At 35.8% G+C, this 26741-nt stretch overlaps 3 protein-coding genes and 1 long non-coding RNA gene across 5 annotated transcripts; 2 read left to right on the top strand and 2 right to left on the bottom strand.

Annotated features, from left to right (window-relative positions):
- Positions 1-2329: 2329 nt before the first annotated feature.
- Positions 2330-3438, bottom strand: hspb9l (heat shock protein, alpha-crystallin-related, b9-like). Its single transcript, XM_039688203.2, has one exon. It carries the CDS (start codon positions 3205-3207, stop codon positions 2581-2583), a length of 627 nt encoding a protein of 208 aa, XP_039544137.1. The 5' UTR covers positions 3208-3438; the 3' UTR covers positions 2330-2580.
- Positions 3439-4512: 1074 nt separating this feature from the next.
- LOC120490821 (uncharacterized) lies at positions 4513-6397 on the top strand. The gene is made up of 4 exons (XR_005625131.2): positions 4513-4646; positions 5323-5377; positions 6020-6118; positions 6290-6397. It is a non-coding gene; the product is annotated as an uncharacterized LOC120490821 (long non-coding RNA).
- Positions 6398-7663: 1266 nt separating this feature from the next.
- On the bottom strand, positions 7664-24875 carry pde6b (phosphodiesterase 6B, cGMP-specific, rod, beta). Its single transcript, XM_039687895.2, has 23 exons — positions 24737-24875; positions 17509-18306; positions 16527-16679; positions 15251-15340; positions 15019-15159; positions 14825-14899; positions 14501-14565; positions 13926-13992; positions 13779-13826; positions 13547-13696; positions 13314-13457; positions 13153-13218; positions 12740-12886; positions 12532-12639; positions 12058-12167; positions 11873-11960; positions 11703-11803; positions 11386-11493; positions 11217-11280; positions 11066-11140; positions 10833-10916; positions 10555-10708; positions 7664-9503 (listed from the first exon to the last, which is right to left on the bottom strand). Exons 2-23 carry the CDS (start codon positions 17977-17979, stop codon positions 9448-9450), a joined length of 2565 nt encoding a protein of 854 aa, XP_039543829.2. The 5' UTR covers positions 17980-18306; positions 24737-24875; the 3' UTR covers positions 7664-9447.
- On the top strand, positions 24284-25935 carry rbp4l (retinol binding protein 4, like). Of its 2 annotated transcripts, XM_039688211.2 has the most exons (6): positions 24284-24390; positions 24524-24641; positions 24744-24880; positions 25175-25287; positions 25380-25592; positions 25729-25935. In XM_039688211.2, the coding sequence occupies exons 2-6, from the start codon at positions 24525-24527 to the stop codon at positions 25737-25739; spliced, it is 591 nt and encodes a 196-aa protein (XP_039544145.1). In that variant the 5' UTR covers positions 24284-24390; position 24524; the 3' UTR covers positions 25740-25935. The 2 variants fall into 2 exon arrangements, with proteins under 2 accessions (XP_039544145.1, XP_088979703.1); XM_089123577.1 differs by lacking the exon at positions 25729-25935 and having other exon boundaries at positions 25380-25663.
- The last annotated feature ends 806 nt before the right edge of the window (positions 25936-26741 follow it).

Genomic DNA, 26741 nt, shown 5'->3' with positions numbered 1-26741 from the left:
CTAAAATCCAGAATGGAGTTTGTTTTTTTTTAATAGCAGTACTGCCATCTAGAGGGTTGGAGTTATTAGTACGTTTTACCAAAGCCAGTCTACGGACTACAGTCATATTAGACTTTCTCTGGTTTTACTTAAAGTGGGGAAGTCAAATGTTTTATTCCTTCTCTGGAAAGCATAAAGTCTCTACATTTCTAAAGCGAACTGAACGTTGATATTTGCATATGTTTTTTCAACCCTAGAAAACATGTTTTTTTCCTGAATATGTGAGATGCATGTAACAATTCTTAAGAAATTCTTATCATCATGATTGTTGTGACTTAAAAATGAAAACACAAACACGAAGTTTTCAAAAATATCTGATATTTGTGGACAAAAAAGAAGTACAAAGTACAATGAACTTGGATTGTTAAATCATTATAAACTTAAATGAGATTAAACTGACGTAAAAAAAAATAGTTGAGTCTTGTTTAAATTGAAAAAAAAGTTGAAAACTGCTTAACATATTTGTAGCTAAACCAATGTAAAAACATATGTTGTCATAATTAAAAGTATCATAATTTTTTACAGAGAAAAGACAGTTGAGCAAAACAAAGTTGGTGTGCCAGAGACGTAGGTGTGTGTCGCAGACGTTGGTGTCTGTGTCGGAGTCGTTGGTGTCCGTGAAATCCACTTGTCCGACACGACAGTCGCGTGTTGTCGCGACGCCTCCCCACATTTGTACTATAGGCGTTCCTCAAGTTTACCGCTATGGGCGTGGTTTTGAGCCAGCGGCCAGTCTAAAACAGAGGACCTGCGAGAGACGTCCCCCGTCATATGCTCTACTTCTATTGGATAGTCGTGGCGCGTTCAACGGAATTCATTTGCATAAAGATGGGCATCGCCCAGCTTTTTGACGCGCAGCATTTTTCTAAATGAAGCATCGCCTTCCCAGAATGCTTTACAGGCACGTCAAAGTCGCGTGACGTCACCCAGTCTTCTTTCCTATTGGTTGTCGCTCGCAAAAATCGCTTCTCATTTACATAAAGTTGAAAATTCTCAACTTTTGTCGCTTGTCTCTTGCCGCTTGACATGGCCACATTCTGTCGCCAACGGTCACTGTAGCTTGTGTCGCCAGCGCTTCATTAAAATGAATGGGATCTTGTCGCTTTGTCGCTGTATGTCGCTGGTGGTGTGAAGCTGCGTTCACACTACATGCCAACGCTTAAAGGGTGCCATGTGCGTTGGATATTTACGCTTTTGCAAAAGCGTCCGATATGGCGCTTTGGGATGAGAACGGGCTCTACATGCAGGTCGCCAGTGGCTGCGCTGGACGGCGTTCTCACTACTGGTTGCCTAGTAATGTTTGTGAGTGACATTCAGGGATGTTTCTCATTAGACAACAAATGCGTTTTATTGCCGCTACAAAGAAATATTTTGGAAGGAGAAGTCTAAATATAAATGGAATCAGTACTTAAAATGCATAAAGATGAACGAGAAACAGTGAGTGCTCTTTGCCATCGTGGTTATTTAACTGCAGCAAACGTGCAAATACCGGTCTATACACCGGTATAGACCGGTATTGGGTATCTGACCTATCTGTGTTCCCGAAACCATTCAGTCACGGAGTCAGTACGGCGAACACACCACTGTGTGTACACGGAGATATATCATACATCATAGGACAGTTTCTGACTGCTAAATTGATCTTCTCGTTCAACTTGCCTCGGTCAGACTCAGCACTAAAGAGTGACGCGCTCCACTGACTCCTATTGGTTGTCGCTCGCGAAAACCACCCCTCATTTGCATAAAGTAAAACATTTCTCAACTTTGTCGCGTCGCTGGACACGCCCCACCGGTCGCCAACGGTCGCGGCATGTCGCCGGAAGTCGAATACGATTATGATACTCTAAAAGTTTAACTTACCTGTACAAATGGTAGCTATAATGTTTTCAAAATGTTCTAATGACGCTTGTCTTGCGCAAGTGTTGGAACTATGGCAACTGACAAGGCCATTCTTTGTGTTCTTTTTGAAGAATTCTCGGAGCCTGATGAAATCGGTATAAATACGTGTTTAATTCTGTAAAATACACTCGATCTTACAGTCACTGCCCTTGCCGTCAAGAATAAAAGAGAACATCCCAATTGAGTGAAGGGATTTGTGGAAACTGTGGTTCCCAATTATTGTGATCCAACATTTGCCTCAAATTTCAGACTGAAAACGCGTATGAAGATTGTAATAACAAAAATGGAAGCAAAGTTTATGAAATAAATACATACAACTTAATATATTTACTAATTTAATAATACTTTGTGTAAATCTTGCAAATTACATAAACATGGTGGTTCCCCAGGACAAGACTAGTTTTTAGTTTATTGGATGTACACAAAACAATCTTTTTGACAAAAACATCAATTTGCAATTTAACAAAACCAAATAAATTACTGAATTGAAGTGTTAGCCTTCTGTTCCAGTAAATGTTAATCCAACAAACAAAACGTTAAAACAGTTCTATATTTGATTTATAGCATAAAGATCTTTTACAACTTGTTTAAGTTCGAGCTTTATATGGGTGTCCCATAGAGTCATTAGTTCTGTTGTGGGTTCTAGGGGCTAGGCTCAGTTGTAGACTCTGGCTCAGCTGCCGGGTTCTCAGGCTGAGGGCTTTGAGGAGCAGGACTCTTCACAGCCGGAGTGTATGCAATGGGAATCACTCTCTCGTTGCTCACAGCATTAGCCTGTTTGGGTGCTTGTATCTGTAGCTGGCCATTATTTAAAGAACAGGTCACCATTTCAGGACTCACACCATCAGGAAGGTCAAACTCCTGCCTAAATTCTTGGCTTCTGTACGAGTACGATCCTTTCCCATCATCTTGCTTCTTCTCTGTCTTGCCACTCACCCGCAACTTCCTGCCCACTTGTTTAACGGACAGCTCCTCTGGAGAGAAATCCTTTGTATCTAGTGTCAGCGCATAGTGGCTTCCTTCCTTTCCGAGCTGGAATGAGATGGGTCTGAAAGTGGTCATGGGTGTGACATGGTCAATCTCATCAAAAATCCTTTGGTGCAGGCGTTCCATGAACTCCAAGTTGTGCCTCATCTCCTGCATGTGTCTCATCATTTCTTTCTCGATCTGAAAGAATAGAGGTCTTGTCTCCGGCCACAGGCTGCGCACTGGCCAGTGGAAGTCCATGAATGGGCTGAGATGAGGCTGAAATGTGCTTGGGCAAAGCATCTTTGGTTGATTTTCGTTGCTGTTGAGCTGGTCGACTTCGGCTGTGCTTCTGTCCCAATGAACCAGACTCGATGCTTTTATATGCTGCCTGAGAATATTCTAGTAACGCTCTGATAGCACTGCAGTATGTGTCACCCTGTCGAAGAGCTGCTATGACTGAGCACTTGCAGTCATGGTCCAAAACAAGTCGGCTGTATTTTTGTGATCCATCTGTTAAATACCAGAGAAGTGCATCGTTGTTCTATTTACAGTGAGCACTCATGGCACTCCAATGGGTCTGCATAACTTTCTATTAAGGGAAGAGGTTAATGCAAGAGGATGATATAAGGCTTTCCTTTTATATTAATATAACATTCTTTATATTAATAATTCTGGCTAATCAGGGTTCCTGTAATAAATATTTCAATGTTTTCTGTTTGTGTCATACAGTAACTTACTTCATATTCTGTCAGTGGTGTTTAAATTTAACTTACGAGGATTCTAACAAGCTTTCTAATCCTGCCGGATTCTGAAACTGACACCATGCGTTGGCAGCGCCTCTTACGGCGTCACCGCCTGAAATAGTTTCAAAGGGAAGGAACAGTTGAATCTAAACAAACAAACGTATCATCACTTGGAGACTGACAGCAAACATATATATATATATATATATATATGAATATACTTAGGAAAGAATTCATCTTTATAGAATAACCATGACATGTCTTGTCAAGGTTGATTGGTATTTTCTAATACTTATAGGATTTATACATATACAGATTGTACAATTTGTATTTGAACGACAATGGGCAGTTGACATAACTCTTTCTAAATGTTTTTAAAGAACTTTCTAAATCTTACACTACTACTGCTACTACTAAATAAATAAACACCCCATATTAATTGAGATGCATAGCCTATGGACTATTTACTTTAAAAAAAAACTAATTTCTGTAAGTCCTATTTAACTTGCTAAAAAGGATGTTAAAATGGTGAATAATAATACACAATAGCCTGCCTGGTAAACAATAAATAAATAAATAAATCAATAAATAGCCTAAATAAATTCCCAATGTTACTTGAGAGACTATTATATGTACTTCAAAAAACATATTCGTAACTGTTAAAATCATTATCAAATAAATTGAATAATAATAATAATTCATAATAAATAAATACTCTATATTAATCGAGAGCATGCATGTGATACAATATTTATAATTTACAAACTCAATTGTCATACTACATGAATATTTAAGTGAACTGCTAAAAAGGTTATTCACATTCTGGAGAAAAAAAAGTCACAAAGGTTCGTGGACATCACATGTACAGTGTACTGACAGTAGGGAGAATCATAAATCATCCCAGACTCAGAGCGGAGCGCACTGACTTCCTTTCCTGCGGCTGAAGAGATCCATTCAAACATGGTTCCTCCTGTACAGGTCTCTTCGCTTATCAAGGTACCGGTTCTATTCCAACCTTGCATCCCTCCAACCTTGCTTTATGTTCATTAACGTGTTTTATTCTTATTCGTTTTTATTTATCAGCGACCTTCATTCATCAGCGAATTAGCTAGCGCAAATCTGTTAGCTTAGCTTAGCATAGATTGTATAGCAACACTGTAACCGGTAAATGAACTAATCGTGTTAGCCTAGCTAGCTGCCTATCCTCAGCACTGCAAGGTCAGGCATGTTAGCTAGCTGAGTTGAAGATTACCACTGTTGCAAATATACCGGCGAATGAACGTGTCAAATATTTAAATAGAACGAATAATGGGAATTGAGTTCCTGTGATGAGGTGAATATACAAAAATATATACACCCATTCATCCCCTGCAGTCACTGAATTAGTATAAGTTACATAATGTACACTTCTTATAGAAAAACAGTATTTTTTATTTGAAATTATTTTGTTTAGAATAGTTGACTAATAATTATAGCATGTCACACCAGAGGACATTGCAGAATGTTTTTGTACCCATGATTGGTTTTTATGCATTAAAACTGTATTTCCTCACATTGTATGTTCAATTTCCATAGGATTCAGTAAAGAATAGATTTATAAAATATCAGTGGCCTTTAAAGTCCTTGACAAGCTTACCAGTAAACAAACCAGCAGTCTTCTTTCTGATTTCAGACAGCAAGATGGTCAGCCTTGCTAATTGGATTCATTTATGGGAAGCAGAGATATGGTAAGTTTTTATATATGGTATGGGACGATATATAATTATAATGAACATGCACGATATTATATATCGTGGCCACTTCAAAATACCATGAATAATTTCTTATTAATTGTTTCAATTTTTCAAGTGAATTTTAAGAATACTTTTCCATCAACTGGTAAAATGTATAGATATTGAAAATGATTTGATTCTTTATTATTGTTCAATAACACTTTACAATAAGATTCTTTAAGTGTTTGTATTTTGTACTGAAACATAAATCTGCTAATGAAAAACTCATTGAACTACTTGAACTAATAATGAACAATACTTCTAAAGGATTTATTAATCTGTTAATGTTAATTTCAACATTTACTGACACATTATTATTAAAATCAAAGTCGTATTCGTGAAATTATTTATTAACAGATAAATAACATGGACTTGAACAGTAAAAAAAACGTGAACAGTAGTATTTTTATTAACTAACAAATAACTACTGTAACAAATGTAGCTATTGCTCATTGTTAGGTAATGCATTAATGTAATGAGACCTTATTGTAAGAATTATCTGTTTGAAACGTGTTTATACATTTTTTGTTTTGTTATTAAAAGTTTCAGAGTTGCTTTCTTGCTCGTTAAATAGTTTTCAATCAATCTGCTCACCAGATTATCTGAAGCCCATTGCTGCTGAAGAAAGAAGGATTGAGGAGGAAGAGAAGAAACTCAGGGAAGAGCGAGAGCGCATTTACAAACAGCTTTCTGAAGGTCTGTAACCAGCTGTAAATATTTGTGTGTGTATGTCTGTATATTAATTATTCTACAATATAACAAGAATAAAATATGACAAAATATATGTAGTAATACTTTTTTGGATCGTATTTGAACCCTTTACCTTCAGAAAACCTAAATTCTCTCTCTTTTTTTAAATTTCTACAGCAAACTCAGACACCATTCTGAAGTAAGTCTCCATGGCGTATCCATTCCAGCACCAAATGAGATCACAATGAACCTAATTCTATTTTTCAATAAAGACAGAAGTTAACATGTTTTTGTACGGTTTCTTTTATCCTCATTTATCTCAACATTATTTAGGTAATTCTGATTTCTGCATATTTCAGCTAGAATATATTTTCATATATTTATTTGCATGCACTATGTGCATCTAACAAAACAAGATCATCCTCTGAGAATGCGTTGTAGACTCTTTTGTTTTTTCTGCATTGCCGTAGTGACATTTATAGAGGGAGGACAATTGCATAACAGGACAATGGTTTAGCATAAATCCTAGGATTTAGGTCAAGCCAATACAGTGCTGATTTTGCACAAAATGCTTCACAGCTACTTATCTGTGGTGCTACGCTTCATTAACTATTCAAATACGCAAGATATATTTAATTAGATGTCTCAAAACTCTGCTTTCAACATTTATTGTGTTGATCTGAAATCCAGAAATGCTATGAGTTTAAAGGCCTGTTCACACCAAGAAAGGATTAACTATAACGATAGCTATTAGCATCCACACCAGTGGACGATAACGTTCTGCGTGTTATAAGTTCACTCTGAGTTTCTTTAAAATGCTCAAGCTCTTTTTTATCATTCATCAGCTAGGAAAAAAATTCAACAATATCATTTCTCACTGCCGTTATAATAGTCATGGTGTGGAATCTGCTTTCCTTTTTATATTTAGAACGATTTTTAGAATCATTTATCATTATAGTTTTCTCTCTTGGTGTGAACGGGTCTTAAAAGAGACAAAAACATGAAAAGTCATGTAAGAATATTGTCAGAGGATTTATTGAGAAATGGAATATGTACTGTAGGGATGTGTAGCTGTTCAGGTAACCTTTGCAGATGACATCTAGGAAACTGCTGATAGTTCTCAGGATAAGAGGCTTTCTTATCGAGTGAGTCATTGAGCAGATGTGTGAAGAGAATCAAATCCTTTGTAGTACGAAAGGGTTTCAGATTACTATTCTTGCTTTCATACAATATCATTCACAAGTTTGAGATTGTTTTCATGTTTTTGAAAGACATCTCACCAAGTCAGTATTTATTTGATCAAAAAGAGAGTACTGCAATACTATTAGTTTAAAATAGTTGTTTTTTAAATGTATTTCCTGTGCTGAATTCTAAAGCTGAATTTTCAGCATTACCCCAGTCTTCAGTGTCACATGAGCTTTCGGAAATCTTTCTAATTAAGGAAACCATAAAGCATTTTTCATGATTATTTGATCAATAGAAAGTTCAAAAGAAGAGCATTTCTTTGAAATGGTCATCTAAGTACTATGTAAAAAAAAAAAAAGAAACAAGTTCATAAAAATATATGCTTTAATTGTCATGGTATTGAGCAAATAAAGTGAAGCTTAACATTTTTACCAATTTAATTGAAATCACCCATATTTGATGATGAATCAAAATAATCGAATTCTTGTCAAAAAACACGATAAAACTTGTTCTGCAAGTAAATCACATTTGTGTCAAACAAGTCTTATAACCAGGCCCCAACTGTTAGATCGATTAAAACATCAATTTTCTTCTCTACTGCCTGAAACTTTGCTACTTAAACGAAACCTTTATTATATGTGAATCAGAAGCAGCAGCTTTGCATAATAAGCACATACAATTCCTTAAGTGCGCTAAAACACACCTTCATAGTATTTATTTTAAAACTATGTAAAGTCATACCTCATAAAATGTATAAATAACTTATATGTATATTGACACAATTAGATTCACAACTGATGTTTTCAAGATGTTTTATAGACAACCAGTGAAAGAGAAACTTGATTCCTATAAAAGTCAGACATAAGAGGAAAAACATTATGCCTGAATCTGGAAACCTTTGTGAATTTAATCACAGACTTGTCAAGGTACAGTGTGATGACATGTCAGCTGAGAACTCAACAGATGAATGGTATCAAGGCCACTGGAATTAGTTTTCTCTGTGAACACATGTCCCAACAGGGGAGAAACGGAGTAACCGGACATTGCTCAGTAAAACACACCCATGACAGCACTTGACGTAAATAACTCTGAAGAACAATTGCGCATTTCCTGTCAGAAATAAAAATAAATCTATAAAAAACAGCTATAACTTAACTATAACTGACCACCACTGTATTCATATATTGCTTACCAGAAGCTATATTTTATGGCAAACTAAAGTCTGTCACCTACATTTAGCCACCTGAAAGTTAGCTTCCAAACTGTACGATGTGGTCACTTTTAGAGGGAATGAATGACATTAAAACTGCATATCACTCATATAATGGCCTTTACGTTCAGGGAAAGTAGCAGGTGACACTAAATGGAACATTGATACAATTTTAAAATGGAGAAAAAACTGTATAGTACAGTAACTTGCTGTACATAATAATTTGATTCCTCGATTTTAATTACACATGCGCTAACTTGTGGACCAGCTTGATATTAAATAGCAACTGATCACCAGTAAGGAACTGAAAGTAATTTATAGATTATGCTAATATGTTTGATTGGGGGATAAATCAGATCCATATTTGCAATGTTCACCTCCTGTAGTTTCCCGTAGTGCATTTAAAGGGATACTTAAATTTTTTTTTGGAAATAGGTCCATTTTACCACTCCCCCAGAGTTAAACAGTTGGTTTTTACCGTTTTCAAATGTATTCAGACGATTTTTTGATATTTAGAAGAATATCAGTAACCAGACCAGAAACTGTATGGTTACTGATATTCTTCTAAATATCAGAAAATCGGCTGAGGAGTGGTAAAATGAGCCTATTTCCAAAAAAAAATTGGAGTATCCCTTTAAGACTGCATTGTGATTAATTCAAATTGATTACCATCCAATGAAAATGCTTAAACCAAATACTATGACCCAAAGGAAACACAATGGAACAGTAATACTAACTGTAGGCAAGATCCAACGTGTGTTTTGGTTTGCAGGTGGTCTTGTGGCTTGCTGATAGCATATAATGCATTGATAGTGTTTTCTCACTCACTCTTGGTTAGATCCTTGGGGATCCTGGGGTTCTGGTTGCATCCCCCCATTTGACGTAAAAGAGGCCGAGTTGCATCTTGAACTGCCCTGCCCTCGGTATGGTTATCTTTCCTCTAGCAGATGGAGCAGGTCTTGGACCCTGATCCACTGGTGCTGCTGGAATTTGGAGCTGTAGAGAAACAAATTATAGAAATGTGTTAGAATCATCATACATTATATGGCTGACAGGATGTGGACACTTTCTTGTAATTAATAGGATTGGCTATTCTAGTTCAGATCTGGGTTTTGTAACGATCATAATCAGGTTCTTTTGAGATGAATAAATTTCTTGATGTTTCATCATCTTCTTCAGGTCAAATTTTTGCTGTCTGGTTTCTTTAAAGCTCCAATATATAGATGCTTTTCTAGAGAACTAGAAAATGAATAATAACACAAGAAAATTATTCATTTTTGTGGAAGTCAAAGATATTTTTTTTAATGTCATCAGGCTAAAAAAAACTTTATTATAGCACCAAACTGATGACCATTTTCCTTTTAATCTGCATACATTTTTTTAATTAAATGTTTAACAAGCGCATATAGTTCTTTAGCATTGTCGGTGTACACTACTGTTCAAAAGTTTGGTGCCAGTACTGTAGGTTTTGTTTTATTTTTGATTTCATTCTGCAAGGATGCATTAAATTTAAAAAAGTGACTGTAAAGACTGTAATTAATAGTAATTAATTAATAATTTCATCACAATTTAGCATCACAAGAATACATTTCCTTTTTGAATGCATTCAAATAGAAAACAGTTTTACTGTATGTTTGGTCAAATAAATGCAGTCTTAGTGAGCATAAGACTTCTTTTAAAAAACATTAAAAAAAAAATAAAAACCCCAAACTTTTGAGCAATAGTGAACATTGGTATGTCAAATGTCAACCTGAAGGTTTAATTAAATTTAGTACAAATACAGTAAACAAAACTGAATAAAAGCTTAATGTCCCTGTAAAGGCAATTCTACAAAAAAATTCTAAACACATTATAAATGTTTCAAATGTATTGCTAAAACATATTACAAAGACTGTGTACTGTGAAGTACTGAAATGTGGAGTTAAACGGTTAAACAGTTTTTCACCAATTTGGTTGGGTGGCTAATAACACATTTTTCTTTGGTGTGACAAACTCAGAACACATACTTAATTTTGACTTTAAGCAAAAGACTATCTAAAATTCAAACCGTTGTTGGTAGCTGTTCCCTGTTTGGCTTTAGCTGCCTCCTCCAGCTCCTTTAGTTTCGCCTCATATTCCTCCTGCCTCGCTTTCCAATTCATCCGGTTGTTCAGAATGCCATCATACATTGGCTGGATGTCCTTGTGGAAACGCGAGAATTCCTGTGGAATAATGAGAGAATAGAGTTGCTAATTAATCGAACAGACCAAAACTTTTTTGTTTTGTTTTTTCCGCATTAATTTCATGTAACAGAAATCGATCAGTCTCCTTAATTCATAAAGGTACCTTGTAGACAAAAGTACAGACAAAGTCGATAAAACCACACTGAAGCTTTGGCAGCTCTGCAGCTTTGTTTCTGTCCATCATGGGCTAGATTAGGTGAAAAGACAGACACCACATAAGATTTTCTGATTATTCTTTTTCTTTTTTACCAAATGATTCCAAGATGGACGCTTTTCTAGTAGAATTACCGCCAATATTAGATTGGAAAGTTTTGTGTGAAACAAACAGGTACTCACGATGGGCTGTTGCTCAAGAACAGTCCTCTCAAGATCACCCTGCTCCCAGAATTCAGCTGCTACAGAGAGGGCAACCTAGGATGGGACAAATCATGCTTTGTATATTCCAGAGAAGCAAAAGAGAAGTTGTTTTTCAGTTGACATTTCCTACCTTGCTCTGCACCTCCCATGGCTTCGTGATAGCTGAAAGGTCACACGCTGTCATCATCATCGCCCTGGTCGATTAATACAAATATGAAAAAATTAAAAGCACAATGATTCTTTTAAAAATATTTATTTTACCAAAATGCCTAAAAGTAGCTATAAATGGAAACACTTACATTACAATTTCTTTCCTTGTCGTTTCAAGGGACATGAAGTCCACCCATTTTTTCTCATCTTCATACGTCTCAGAGAGATCCACAATTTTCTGGAACATTGTCCTCTTTCTTTTAGGTAGAGAAAAAGTTGATTAGAGTGGAGTACATTTTTTTTTAATTAGTTTTTAATTCTTTAAATGAACAGCTATGATCACTATGAACTGTCAATGTATAAAAAGCTGCATGACGTGAGCATATGTTTTTGAAACAACATAATTATAAGTAAATAATTTAATAGTGGCATTTAAAACATTCCATTGTTACATAATATAACTTACTTGAAGTACAAGGCAAGATCAGTTGCGATAATGGCAATATCAATGAGGTGGAAGACATGCTCTGTTTGTCTTCTGTTGAGGTTTTGGAAGATGTTTAATGACTAAGGAAAAACAAATATGTAAGTATCATTTTAACATGGAAGCTTACATTCTGGACAGTGTGCTCATACCTCATCGCCTAGCAAGAATTTGCCAAAATCCAAGTGATGCCTCTCTAGAATGGAGGATACATGCAGCTTGGCTAGAGGATTTTGGGACCTAACCACAAAAAAAAAAATACAAAAGTAATGATGATTATTATTATTAGAAGCAACAGTAGTACAAGTACTCATAGAAATAGCATTAGTTTACTGACTTCACTTGGTAGAGATTATTTGTGCCTCTGTGGTCGATATCATGCAGGAAGCCGGCAGTGATCATGGCCATCACCTCCAAATCTGAGTAATACCTCTTCAGTTTGCCTGTCTGGCTCCATAAATACACACAAAAAAAAATTCTCATCAAGATTTTATTATTTTGAGTATGTGTATCAAAAATGTGTCATGAACAAGAAAGTCAAAATGCTAAAATATATTTGTCTGAGCAACCTAACTGGGCATGAGTTTGGGTGGGGCTATCCATTTGTCTAACCAATGGAAGATGAAGAAGTGTTTGAAACAATCATTCTTTTTGCTAATTTGTTTTAAATACATTTTGACCCTAAACAAGTGCTTCTATAACTCAAAAAGTACAGTATGACGCTAGCAACAAGGTTTAAAATGAACTGAAAACATCAGATGATAGTGGCTTCCACTTGCATAAATGTAAATGTAAGCTGAGCAGGTCATACCGTGAGTAAAGTGAACATGGTTTGCCCAACATTGAAGCCATGGCGCCAGTTGTGGTAGGTGATTTTCCTGTAGCCTTTGCTGACTGAGTACATGAATCTCACTAAAACCTAATTAAAGCAGATAGCATCCATTTAACATATTGTTTTTATGAAATTTCATGATACACACAAACCAAGTGTTTCTGTCATCATAAACATGAAATTGTACCTCCTGAGGGATCTGAAACTTTCTAACCACCCCAACTTCATAGTACATCTGGATCCCACACATTACAAGCTCCAGTTCAGTGCAGTCAAAGTCTGAAAAACGGAATTCATAGATCTCAAACTTTTTTGGGCCAGGCAGCTCTTTTTTCTGCATGAAAAACAAAACAAAAAAGTCAGACAAAAAACACAATAATAATTTGAAGAATGAGATATCAGCTGAAACAGTGTCACTTGAACATCATTAGCATGTTAAGAGAGTCACAATAGACATATTTAAAATAATCTGTAATGCTATTGCTAATGGTTTCCTATTACTTTCTTTGTCTTATCTGAGAAGGTTGAGATCAGCCAGTACCCTGATTTCAAAAATCTTGAGTTAATATGATAAAAGGAGCAGTAAACAGGTCAAAGTACCAGAATCTCCAAAAGCTCGTCCTCCTCACAGTCAGCTGGCTCCTTGTCAAAATATTGTCTTGTTTTCTAGAATAGTATTACCAAACATAACAAAAATTAACAGAGATAAAATACAATAAATTACAGTACAATACAATAAAACAAAGTCTCTTGGAACGTACAAGGATATTTTGAATCTCATCATCTCGACATTTGACATGGTAAAGCACCATGTCCTGGGCAATGTCCTTCCTGTTCTCCAGCTTATTCATTTTGTCGTAGGTGTCCGTGTTGAGGGCCGACCAGCCCAGAAACTGCGTCAAAGCCTGTCGAGACAATAACGCATTGTTCCATGACTCAACGAGTGAGTGGTGACCCATCTTTCTCATTCTTCCAATCAATTGATCAATTTTACCTCCATGAGTTGTTCATCGTGGTCATCAAATGGTTTGCCATCCTTCCTGTTGTAGAAAGTTGCAACACCAACAATTTCTTCTTTTTTGTTGACAATTGGCAGACACAGCACGTTCTTTATGGTCCATCCACTGCTATCCAGAGCTTCCGTCTACAGAAGCGCAAAGTTTTATTACTTCAATTCAAGGCAACTTCAACCATTAAACATGTTTTAGATAGCAAAACATATCAACCTGAAAGTTGAACATTTCCTCTGATGCTGCATTCATGATGTTGCAAATCTTGAGCACACAAAAAAAGTCAATAAATAAATATGAAATATATATTTACTAAAACAAACAACCATACTTTCTTCCCAAAAGAATAAAGGAGACACTTACCAATCCATTTTCTGCTACATATGTGGGTAATCCACTAGACAAAGCCCAATGATCTGGAGTTGGATTTCTGTGGGGGATTTTTTTTATTTTTTTTTCAATAATGCCATCTCTTAAAGGGTTAGTTCACCCAAAAATGAAAATTATGTCATTAATGACTCACCCTCATGTCGTCCCAAGCCCGTAAGACCTCCGTTCATCTTCGGAACACAGTTGGATTTGGTCTGAGAGTTTTCGGTCTCTCCATTAAAAACGTATGTACGGTATACTGTCGGACATTCTAACTAACGCACTGGTGTCACATGGACTACTTTGATGATGTCTATATTTCCTTTCTGGACAAGGACAGTATACCGTACATACATTTTCAATGGAGGGACAGAAAACTCTTGGACTAAATCTAAAAGGTCTTAAACTGTGTCCTGAAGATGAACAGAGGTCTTACGGGCTTGGGACGACATGAGGGTGAGTCATTAATGACAAAATTTTCATTTTTGGGTGAACTAACCCTTTAAAATGCACACTTTGAATATAGCACATCAGAAAAAAAGGCTACTTTAAGAAACAAGTAAACTTACGGTATGACCTTGATGTCCTCTTTTCCGTGCAAAATATAATCAATAACTTTGTAGAAAATCACTTCCTAAGTGAAACGAAAGATGAAAATTAGATTTTTAGACGCAGAATTCTGTCATCATTTACTCATGTCATTCAAACCAAGTATGATTTGATTGGGAAAAAAGCAGCTCGGACATTCTGCTAGATTGTTCCATACAAAAAAAAATAATAATACGGGTTTGAATTAGCATGGGGGGGGGGGGGGGGAGAGTACATGAAACACTTTTTGTTTGATTTTTGGCTGAACTATCCATTTAATTTGAAATATGAAAAATGCAGCTTACTCTTCCGTCTGGAGTTACAGGGCCCGAATAAGGTGCCTGCTCTCCCATCAACACTGGCCAAATATCAAAGAACTCCTAAAAGAGAATAAAACCACCAGGTCAGACTTAGAGAGAAACAGGACAGACTGAAGCCTCTAAAGAATTTTTAGGCACGAAGCCTTTGTTCTTTTCAGCAATTATAGTGATTGACGTACCTTTTCCTTGGTCATGTCCAGCAGACCCACAGAGTACCTGTCACAGTTGAGGTAGGCTCGCACGGTGTACAAAGCTTTGTGAAACTGTCGTTCAATGTCTGTGAGCTCTTCAAACACCTTGTTAGCTGACCACAACAGCAGCTATGCATGAGATACATAAAAATTGCATTAAGAACCATATCTTTTTCAATTCATTTTTAACAATTTCATCAGCTAGTGTTTGCAGACTGACCTGTCCTTTACGTGTCTCACAGTTATGAAGGTAGCTCAGATGAAATATCTTCAGGTTCAGAGAGGCAACTTTCATATACTTTAAAAAAAGCTATGAAAAAAAAAAGGCATATTTTTGAAAATTTGAAGGAAAATAACTTGCCAAGTGTGCTTAAATGTCTCAGTAAATGCCAAATACAGTGTGTCTTTAGTGTCTCATTTCAACATTTTATATATAGTAGTCAATTTGAAGTGGATCAAAACCTTTCAAAGTTATACATGAATTTTGAACAATACCCGTTCTTGTCTTAGCACAACTTTGATGGACTTTTTTGATCCACTTCAAATATTGACTACAGTATATAAAAATTTAACTCTTAAAGGGGATCTATTATAACAAAGTAGGACTCTCATCTCATGATTGAGTCTGGATCTGAAGTTTGCGCGTGAAGCTTGGTATTATGGTAACCCTTCTTTCAGAATCAACCTTTTTGAAAATCCACCGTTAAAAAGACCCTTGTTAGGGAAGCAGTCTGGTGCAGAAATGATTTGCACAAAGTATAGGAATTTAGCGATTTTCTTTGGGACAGTGTCCTCATTGACTCAGATGGTGGGTGTCTATAGAGACTCTTATGTGCATTGGTACATCCCAAAACACAACAATAGTAATGGCACAGACACTGTACAACTCCAGCAGCAACAGCGAGGATACAAAAATGGCGGACTTTGTGCTTCTCAGGGCTGTGTCTATGCTAATAAGGCAGATTGTCACCCACTTGGGGGCGGGGCTTATCCCTACAATGACGTCATTGTAGGAGGGAATCTGAATCAGCGAGTTTGAATAGACTGCTTATGATTTATGTGAATTATTAAAAAATGATTGAGTGGATTTTTACCATTAATTGCTGGTTGCTCTTACACACTGCGGACACACATCGGCGTTCAAACTTTTGCATAATAGTTCCCCTTTACGTCAGATAGACTTAATGCAAAAGCAAACACGTATTACCAGGCATTATTACCAGTTAAAAATGTTCAAATGAAGTGTTAAAATACTTGTCCTTTTTGAACAGTATATATTGTTTTCTTTTCTCATAGAAAATCTAACTTGTAATGCAAGAAAAAGTTTATTGAAAGTTGTGCTTGTGCTGAACTCTGTAAATGCTAAATGGCATTTATTAGTTACTAATTTGTTTGATATTTTGTTATCTAATGCAGTGACATTCAAACTTTTTTTTTGTTTCGAGGCCACTGTATTAATAATAGGTGGTGGACAGAAAAGGCAGACAGACACTTACATCCTCATCCTCATCTGTGAAATGGGGTCCAGTGGTCTTGTTGACTGCCATGATGACGGCTACTATGTCCTTGCCGTTCATAACGGGTGTGGCCAAGATATTGCGCGTTGTGTATTCAGTAAGTTCGTCAACAAATGTGCTGAAGTGACTATCCTACAGTGAAAGCAAAGTCAGTTATGTCACACACATAGCACACTATCTCCACACAATTGTATTTGTATTTATCACTGTCGTAGGGTCAGACTGCAAACAAACAGTTTTCTCATGATGACAATATCTCATCAGAGACGAAACACATATATTAGAAAATAACATCTTTAAAAGACTTTTTACCGATATAATGATAACTGAATATTAATAGTGGCACTAACATGCACATTTATCTGACAATTAATTATTGCAAATGGATTCATTTCTTATGGATATTAGAAAGCACATGAAAAAGAAATTTAAGTGTTTTCGCCCTTTTTTAACAAATCAAAATAATTGTGTAGATGCCATAACACAAACAACATAGTGTAAAAATGATTAAATGAACATTTTTTCACTCACTACACTGGAAATAAAATCTTCACAAAAATTTTTCTTTTGTCAAATCAACTTAAATAATTATATTTAGTTCAGATAACATATAATTTTGAGTTTCTGATGATTAAATCATTCTCCTTCATTGTATTAACTCACTTTTTCCATTTCAATGAACTTAAAATTAAGGCCACCAGGTTACTTACTTTTTTAAGTTAAACCAACAATATTTTTTTACAGTGAAGATACATAAATGCCACAGGTGAAATAATCCTTCATGCTGGACATAGGTCATGGCATATTGAAATAAATGGGATTATGTCAAGAGGATTTGCCGAGCCTCAAAATATGACCATAGCTGCAGTCTATTAATGTGTAATATTGTAATTAGTCTCTTTCAATCAAGTTTTACAAAGTGTGTCTGATCTGTGTACAGATGTTTCAGAGTGGTTCGTACCTTTGTAACATCCTTCACATTGACAGTCTTCTTGGTTTGAGCCACATGTCCCACTATACCGATGTCCAGAGGGAAGACGATCTCAGAGTCGGGAGCCACCACACAGTCATCGAGCTCAGAATCTTTATTAACGTTGAAGAGACGCGTAGCCAGCTCGGCGATGCCGTTCCGTTGTCGATACATGAAGAGGCTACATCGGTCGGCATGGATAAGTGCGCTGATTCTCTGCAGAATCTTAAAAATCACCTTCTCCATATTGACGTTCTCCTGCATGTCTGTAATGAGATCGTAGAACATCGCTCCCTCTTCTATCAAGCTTATGGCCTTAAAACTGTTCACATCCACTTTCGACTCCGGTATTTGCATGATCGAGGCCACGGTTCCAGGTGTGAGCTTTTTGTCAAAATAGCTCCTGGCAAAATCTGGATTTTCATCCAGGAACTTCTCCACGTCTTCCTTTTTGACACTCATCGTGGGATCTTCTGGCCCAGTCCCAGTACTGGCAGGTAATGGCCAAGTAATGAAAGTTCAAGTGAGTTTTCAGGACAAAACTGAATATTTACAGCATATAATCCTCAAATGGTTGAGAAAAAGAGAAATCGTGAGATGAGACGCCTGCCACAGCAGGGGCAACCCGTGTCCAATCTAACTGTCATCAGCAAGGTGTTTTCCTAATAGTGTTGAAGGTGAATCAGGATCTGCTCTAGTAAAACTGATCAGGTGACCTGCATCAAAGCCTGAGCCCACAGCTGAAACTGACCAACGTCCTCGTCTGAACTCTCCTCTGCTCTCTGTATCCTGGGAAAAAGAAGAGGTGCTCTTAACAACAGTTTAAGAGGAAAGGCGACAATCATATAGAACGAGTGGTGATGCACAATCATATGCTTTGTTCCGGTTTGTGTCTTCTCCAAAAAGCCTGGCCTCTGTGCTACAAGCTCTTTAAGTTCTTATTAAAAACACACTCCTTATTACTAAGCCCTATTTAACCAGGCCACTAGCTGATTATCTCAGCACCCCAGTTGTCTTCTTGCTCAATGTGACTGATACAATGGGAGCAGTGAAAGTGATTTCCTAAAAAATGGAAAAGAACAAATGTACAGTATGTCTGAAGATTCTTCATTACCAGTATTAGGGACAGTGACTTTTAAAAGTAATGCATTAAAATACTGCGTTACTCCCCCAAAAAGTAACTAACTGAGTAAATTAGTTACTTTTTATGGATTGTAATGTGTTACATTACTTTTGTGTTACTTTTTCTCATCTTGCCTTGGCTTGCTTGTTTGCTTTTTGGTAAAATTTTAGCAAAGGTATAGGCCCTTTTACACCACTAGTTAAATAAATAAGCCTCTGGCTGAGGGAAATTAGGCAAATCCACACCTATACAGAATAGGCAAACAAACTGTTTTTCTAAAGTAATTTTTGCTTTTTAGTATAATTTAATTGAATCAAAGAAGATCAGCAGCAAAGACATTGGTTCATAAAGTAAGATACATTTAATTATTGCAGGTTTGCATATATTCTGAGTTGTTATAAATTTTGAGGTATACAGTACTGAATATGGTTTTGTGCAAGATGAGTAAATGCATGCTCACTTTTAGTATTCAACTATAACCATCATGTTTTGACAGCGCGACACAACGCCTCAGCTCGTTGCTCTCGATTTCCCTCAATATGGGGACAAGAGAGCTGTAAATCAATAATGGGAATACAAAGTAACTTGCATTACTTATTTAAAAAAGTAACATATTTTGTTGTAAGTTTAAAATTAATTTGTAACTTTACTAGTTACTTAAAGTAATCTGAATACGTAACTTGACTAAATGACCATTTAAGAGAGAAAAGTTCAATTAAAACCAACAAATCTCAAAAAGAGTCAATATCTGTCGTGCATCATAATTCTATTAACGCCTCATTTTGTATGGTAATAACATATATATATATATATATATATATATATATATATATATATATATATATTTTTTTTTTTACACATACATACATATATACTCATACACACACACACACACACACACACACATATATACATATATATATATATATATACATATATATACATATATACTGTATATATATATAGATTCATTTAATTACTGAAAGATGTGGTTCTGGAATAACGACAGAGTCTTATCATAAAATACCTATAATCTTTTGTTCAGGTAAAGTACATATCTATATAAAGGCCTCGTATCCATCTTAAGCAAAAGGTCAAGACGAGGATAATCAGCATATTAATAGCTCCATACAGCATGTGCATAACACAAGTCACAGCTTTGGGTGCTGAAGGAAGGTGAATACTGGTACATTTCTATTGTGTAGGTGGACCCAGCAGTTTAGAAGCTGTACATGATTATTAGTCAACAGTATCCAGCTGTCAGTTAGTTGCCAGAGTACACATGCATTTGAACTAAATCAACCTGTTAAACAAAATGCTGTCTCTTTGAAGAAACTTGGAGGTTCAGGAGGGACAGGAGTCAACTCTCAGTACCGTCTACAAGTGTGTGAACCTACAATCTCTACATTAACACATCAGACTCATAACTAATAGGATTTCATCAGCCAACATATTGATAAGGGTAACTTATCCCTATTTATAAATTATTTGTGATAATGTTTGTTTGGCTATGAAAATTATATGCAAGACATTTGTATCCTTTGACATGACAAGCAACATATTTTATTAGTAAGTTTCTACCGTCAAGACCAACATAATCAGAAGTAATCAGAACCTGAATCCAGCCCTAAGTGAATTTTGCTATAGTTCTTTTGTTACTCCACCTAGTGTTAAGCATCAGTAATGTTTTTGCTGATAAGAATAATGCCATACAGGAACGGAAACAAAAAAACTAAATAATTGAACATAAAAACAAACAAATTCTCAAGCCCTTGTAAATAAAACATCGCAAGACTCAAGGTTTTAAAGAATCAGAAGACAACATAATGTGTTTTTTTTGTGTGTGTTTTTTTAGTCTGAATGCAACTTTTGTCACTGCCTAACATGCCCACAAAGGTGCAGTAGACCACAGTTTTTCATTTTATCGAACTCATCTGAACTTATTTTTCTTACATGCGAAAGATGTTGCAGTTGTGTATAGTTTGACTGGACTCATTTGATCTCATTTTTTTTCTCAAATGCGGTCCTTGGAAAGACATAGACTGCATGGGAGGGGGTGGGCTGTCTGGGTCACTAAAACTTGAAAAAAAAAAAAAGATAAATATGACAAGTCAGAAAGTGCTAGCTAGCCACACATGTACTGTAGTTGTTAACCTGTAGCTAAAACAAAAAAAAAAACCTTAAAAAAAACAAAAAAACTTCCAGTTCTCTAAACTGGAGAATGAAACAATGAATCTGATTCCAGAAAACTATTCTAATCTAGTGCTTCAGCCAATTTGAACATGTGCACTGTCAGCACTAGTGTACAAACTCACAATAAGGAGTGCCTTTGTTTGAATAGTTTCATTGATTGGCTGGGAGCAAACCATGAGAACATGGGGGATGTGTGGGATTAGGATCAGGGCTTATGGGTTGAGGTTCACTTGGACAACAAACAAAACAAAAGGGCTATAGACACATTTATGTGTGTGCTAAAGCGGAAGGAAACAGTTAGCAGTAATTGAGGATATCCACGGAGAAAGAATATAATGTGAAATGTTTAGTTTAATTAGAGGTATTTGTTAAACAGCAAGTGCAAACGATATTTTACACTTTGTGACCTGTTAAAACTTAAAGGGATACTCAATCCCAACCCAATTTAAAATGTTGCTATTATTTACATCATCTACACGTCATTCCAAACCTTTTTGACTTTCTGTCTTCTGCAGAACACAAAGAATATTTTAAGGAAAGAATATAACCAAATAACATCAGAGCCCACTGACTTCCATTGTATGACAAGTTGATCTCAAAAATATCTTATTTTCCATCCCACAGAAGAAACTAAATCATACAGTTTTCAAAATGAGTAAATGACAGCAGAATTTTTATTTTTGGGTGGAGTATCCTTTCCCCCATAGTTCACCCATATAGTTCTTACACCTGTTTAAAGGTAAATGTGCTCCACTGCACAAGAATAACAACATCCAGTGACAAACAATAAAAAATATCCATAGTCTTCCTTGCTATCTGTTTACATAGTATATATAGCAGACGGCTTGAGAAGCAGTGGCCAAAAAAAGAAATAAAAGTCTTTAAAAAGAAGTGTTCTAATCTCTGGAGCACACCTACAAATAGATACCACTGTCTGGTGTGCCAGGAGAGGTTAGCCAGGTAAGCCATCTCTCATCTTTAGCATAAATAAATGGATTAGGATTCAAATTACGGTAACGCTGCCATTGTTGAGTTACTTAAGACAGAATCTAATTATGCATTATGTAAAGGAACCCGTCAAGCATACTGGCGACTGTATCGATACATATTACAGTATATTGCCCAGATCACGCCACCTGAGAGCGGTCACCGTGATTTTGCCAAGCAAGACATGTTCCAAGATCAACATATTTTGTTGATCCGTAAACAACATTCCTGTCTGAAAATGTAGCCCTTATCCCTACCCCCTAAACCTACCTAACCCTACCCATAAGTTATCCCTAAATTGTTGATCCAGGAACATGTTGCACGTGGTGAAATCACGTTCACCACCTGAGAGCAGTTTCTTGAGGTCACAGTAGCATCTGAGCCAAGAGATCTCAGTGCTGTAGTGTGGCCCATGGCCAACCAATCCTAATACTGCTAATTCAGCAGATGTTGGCCACAGATATGCATGGGAAGTAGTCCAAAAAACTTCTGAGGACAATCTACAATTATTTTCAATATTGACAAATGTTCAGCGATCATATTTTATAAAAAAAATATATTCTTTAAAATCAAATGTGTGGGTAAGTACCTTAAAAACACAGACCTAGGGCCAGATTTACTAAACAGGGAAAATTAGCACAAGTAAATCAAACCGAAGTAAATCATCTTGCATGATATAGGTGCAAATGGACACTGAAAGTCTGAAAGGGAAACTCCTAACTGTAGTTGACTCTAGTTTCTTAACACCAAGATGGTTTGAGATGGAGGAAGCAAGTTAGGAAATCTGGCCCCTCTACTGTTAACAGTAATTTCTGAAATACATTTCCAAACAAAACTGTGATACCGGTTATGAATCTCGGAATAAAAGAGCTACCAATAAAACTGGTGTGTTTTCTGTGATGCTTGTTAAGTGGCCACAATAACAGCAAATCATTCAATGCTATTTTTATTTTTTGTACTATACGTTTACTTTTTAAATAAATCAATCTTTACATCGAACTTGCAAATTGATTACTATTAAAATGTATATAGGCCTACACATCAAATCTTTAAACAATTTTATAATAGAGTTGAATGATGAGGGAGACTAGGAACCTGTACCGCATCTTAATGAATAATTATGGAACAAAATAGGTAATGGATACAATTTTAATTTAATTCAATGCCATCATAGTCATACTAAATTAAAAAAATATTTTATAATCTAGTTTTTGTTTGCATAATTCCTACCTGCTTTTTGTAGCATGCCAATACTACACTATTAAAAATAAACACTCATTACATAATGGATTCTCATAATGAATAAAGCTGCTTCCGTAGTCAAGACCATCTCATCAAATTGGCACAAAGCCACTAGAAGCTTATTGTCATCAAGATAACATTCTAACTCAACAATCACAACCATTCCATCACAACAATTTGTCAAGCCTTGTTTTTTTGGTTATTAGACATTTAGAACATCTTGCATTAGCTAAAGCTTGTTCATTTTTGGAAACACATCTGCAGATTTTTACTGGAGTGGAGTTACAAATAAATGACTAAATTATGTTTTGCCTTCCTGTACATCTTGAATTGTTTCTCTTATAGTTGATATTTAACATTACTAATATCAACACACAGGACTTAGATTTACATCCTTGATCTGCAACTTTCCAGCTTCACTTAATAATCTGTTAAGAGATTATATGGACCATAACTATCTAGTATTTTATATATATTAGGGCTGTCAAACGTTTAATCCCGATTAATGGCATCCAGAATAAAAGTTTGTGTTTACATAATATATGTGGGTGCACTGTGTAGAATTATTTTGTATACTGTATATATAAATACACACACATGCATGTATATATTTAAGAAAAAAATATTATTTATATATAAAATATTTATATATAATATAAATTATATATAAATCTATATACAGTATATACATGAAAATATTTCTTACATATATACATGCATGTGTGTGTATTTATAAATATAAAATAATTATACACAGTGTACCCACATATATTATGTAAACACAAACTTTTATTTTGGATGTGATTAATCGCGATTAATCGCTTGACAACCCTAATATATATATATATATATATATATATATATATATATATATATATATATATATATATATATACATATACATACATACATACAAGAGTCTATCATCAAGAAAACCTTAAATCTGTTTTTCATTTACGGGGAACCTAATAACATTACATAAAGTTTCTTTCAGCTTCACGGACCCCTATTCCCAGGTGTTTTTGATTTATTTATTTAGACAAAGTCTCCCTATATTCCACTTAGTTGCATAAAGCTTTTTTTTGTTTTTATGGCAAGCATGGGAGGGTTCAACCGAGAAGCCAGATTACAGTGAGGATTTCTACAACCGGATTAACCGTAGATTTAAGAACCTTATTTAGTCACAAGAAGTGAAAATAATCAATAAGCCTGTCTGTAGAGTTGGTATAAAAGGGCTCTAGCTCAGTGTAGACAAAACAGCCTTGTGGAGAACCACAGAGAGATCCTACACCACAGAAACCTTCCTTTCATTCACATACAACAAAAAGGTAAGATCTAGAGTTTTTATGTAGCCCCTCTGGGTTAACTAACCTGCAGTTTAAACTGTTATGAAAAAGACTGTTAGAAATAGCTACTTTGCATCAGACTGCTTCACCGGTGCTTTCCTTCTCCACTACTCAGAATGGAATACTATAAGTTTGCCCTGCTGGTGGTTTTCCTGTCCTACATTGAGCGCTGCTGGTCTGTCTCCTGCGTTGTGGACAGTTTTATGGTCAAGGAAGACTTTGACCCCAAGAGAGTATGTAATATGCTATTTGATGATCTCAGTGGAGATTTGCTCTGAAATAATGTTGATGCAAAACAGACAGGATGACCTGACCTGCTTTACTGTACCTTATAGTATGCAGGCAAATGGTACGCCCAGCAGAAGAAAGACCCAGAGGGACTCTTTCTCCAGGACAACATCTCTGCAGAATACACCATTGATGACGATGGCACCATGACTGCCTCTTCAAAGGGCCGCGTAACTCTTTTCGGGTTAGTGGAAAATCTGAAAGCATGATTGTAATGAAGCGTTCAATTCAACGACTGATTCATAAACCAAGTTTAATACATATGGCAGCAATGAAGTCACATGCTAATTCTGGTTTGATTCAGAAATCAAGTTTAAATATATTACAGAAATCATGTCACATGCTAATGCTAACATATGACAGCAATGGCATCACAAAATGCTAATTCTGCAAGCGTATTTTCGTTTGATTTAGAAATCAAGGTTAAAAATGTTAGTGGTGATGTCACGTTAATGCTAATCCTGCTAACTCTTTACAGATTCTGGGTTGTGTGTGCTGACATGGCTGCCCAATACAGTGTACCTGACCCTACCACTCCTGGCAAGATGTTCATGAACTATCAGGGCTTGGCTAGCTATCTGTCTAGTGGAGGTCAGAAGACGTGTATATTATCACATGTTTACCCATTACTGTCACATGAATCAATTGACTAATTTTCTATTGTTTATTCTTATTAAATAAAGGTGACAACTACTGGGTCATTGACACCGACTACGACAACTATGCCATCACATATGCTTGCCGCACTCTGAAGGATGATGGCACATGCGATGACGGCTATGCCCTGATCTTCTCACGCAACCCCCGTGGCCTACCTCCTGCAATCCAGCGCATCGTCCGCCAGAAACAGGAAGAGATCTGCATGGCTGGTCAGTTCCAGCCCGTGCTGCAGTCCGGTAAGTTCACGGACAGAAGTCAGGCTCTCAATTTAGCTGCAAGACAACAAAAGTAGTCGGATAAATTCAAGTTAAATATGCAGATACAGATAAAGTTCGGATAAAGGTCTGATTTCTCTCATCTCTCATTTTACAGGGGCTTGCTAAGCTGTTAGAGGAAACAAAGATGGATTCCTTTAGCATGCTGGCAAAAGAAGAGGCATCCACTGTCATTCCATTTCAGTGCTGTAGAGATGCATATGTGTATCAGGGAGACATCAAATCAATGTACTTCTTATTTCAAGGGAGTCAAATACTGTGTTTTAAGTGTCTGTGACAATAAATATTTTTTAAACAAAACTTATTCAAGTCGTTTTTTATAGAATTTACAGGGGTGGGTGATTGTGTATTGTTTTGGATACCACTGACATCTTTAGTACCATGAGTGGCCATGGTGTGAAGTCGGTCTGGTCAAGGATTTTTTTTACAGATTACTCCAAATTTAAAATATATTAAAATGGAGCAGTTTGAATGCACCATTCAAATTGAAAGAGACATTATATTCCAGCACATGATAACCAATGCCAAGATAAACAGAATCAACATATAAACAAAATAACAAAGGACAAGAAATATTTCTGTTTGGGAAACATAAGAGATTATGGGAAAAATTACAGATACAGGTTTAGAACATTGTGATTAAATCAATAACTAACCATAGTTTCTGTAATGCAAAACCATTCATGAACATTAATAAACACAAATAAACATACTGATCTGTTTTAAAATGGGAAAGTGTCTGCAGAAGTGAGATAATTGGGGTAAAACTGGACAAGTGTGTAGCCAAAAGATCAAGTTATCCACACTGTAAAAAAAAATATTTTAATGATTTATCACAACTTTATCTTGTGTCAAATCACCTTAGACAATGAATGTGGTCCAGAAAACATAATATATTAAGTTTCTATTTATTAAACCAATCATTGTATTAACTCTAAAAATGTAATTTCAATGAACTCAAAAGTTTAAGGCTTTTTTAAGATAAACTAAAAAATATTCACTTTTTTTTTGAAAGTGTTCTAGGCTTTAGTAGTGACTATTACAATTATATTTGCAGCAAAAAATATATTTTGCAAAGATATTTGCATTCCTAAGTAGCCTATTTAAAAC

Source organism: Pimephales promelas, chromosome 19 (assembly GCF_988280905.1).
Source record: "Pimephales promelas chromosome 19, fPimPro1.hap1.1, whole genome shotgun sequence".
NCBI classification, from domain to species: Eukaryota; Metazoa; Chordata; class Actinopteri; order Cypriniformes; family Leuciscidae; genus Pimephales; species Pimephales promelas.
Note: the sequence above shows the minus strand (reverse complement) of the source record. Positions and strands in the feature narration are given on the sequence as shown.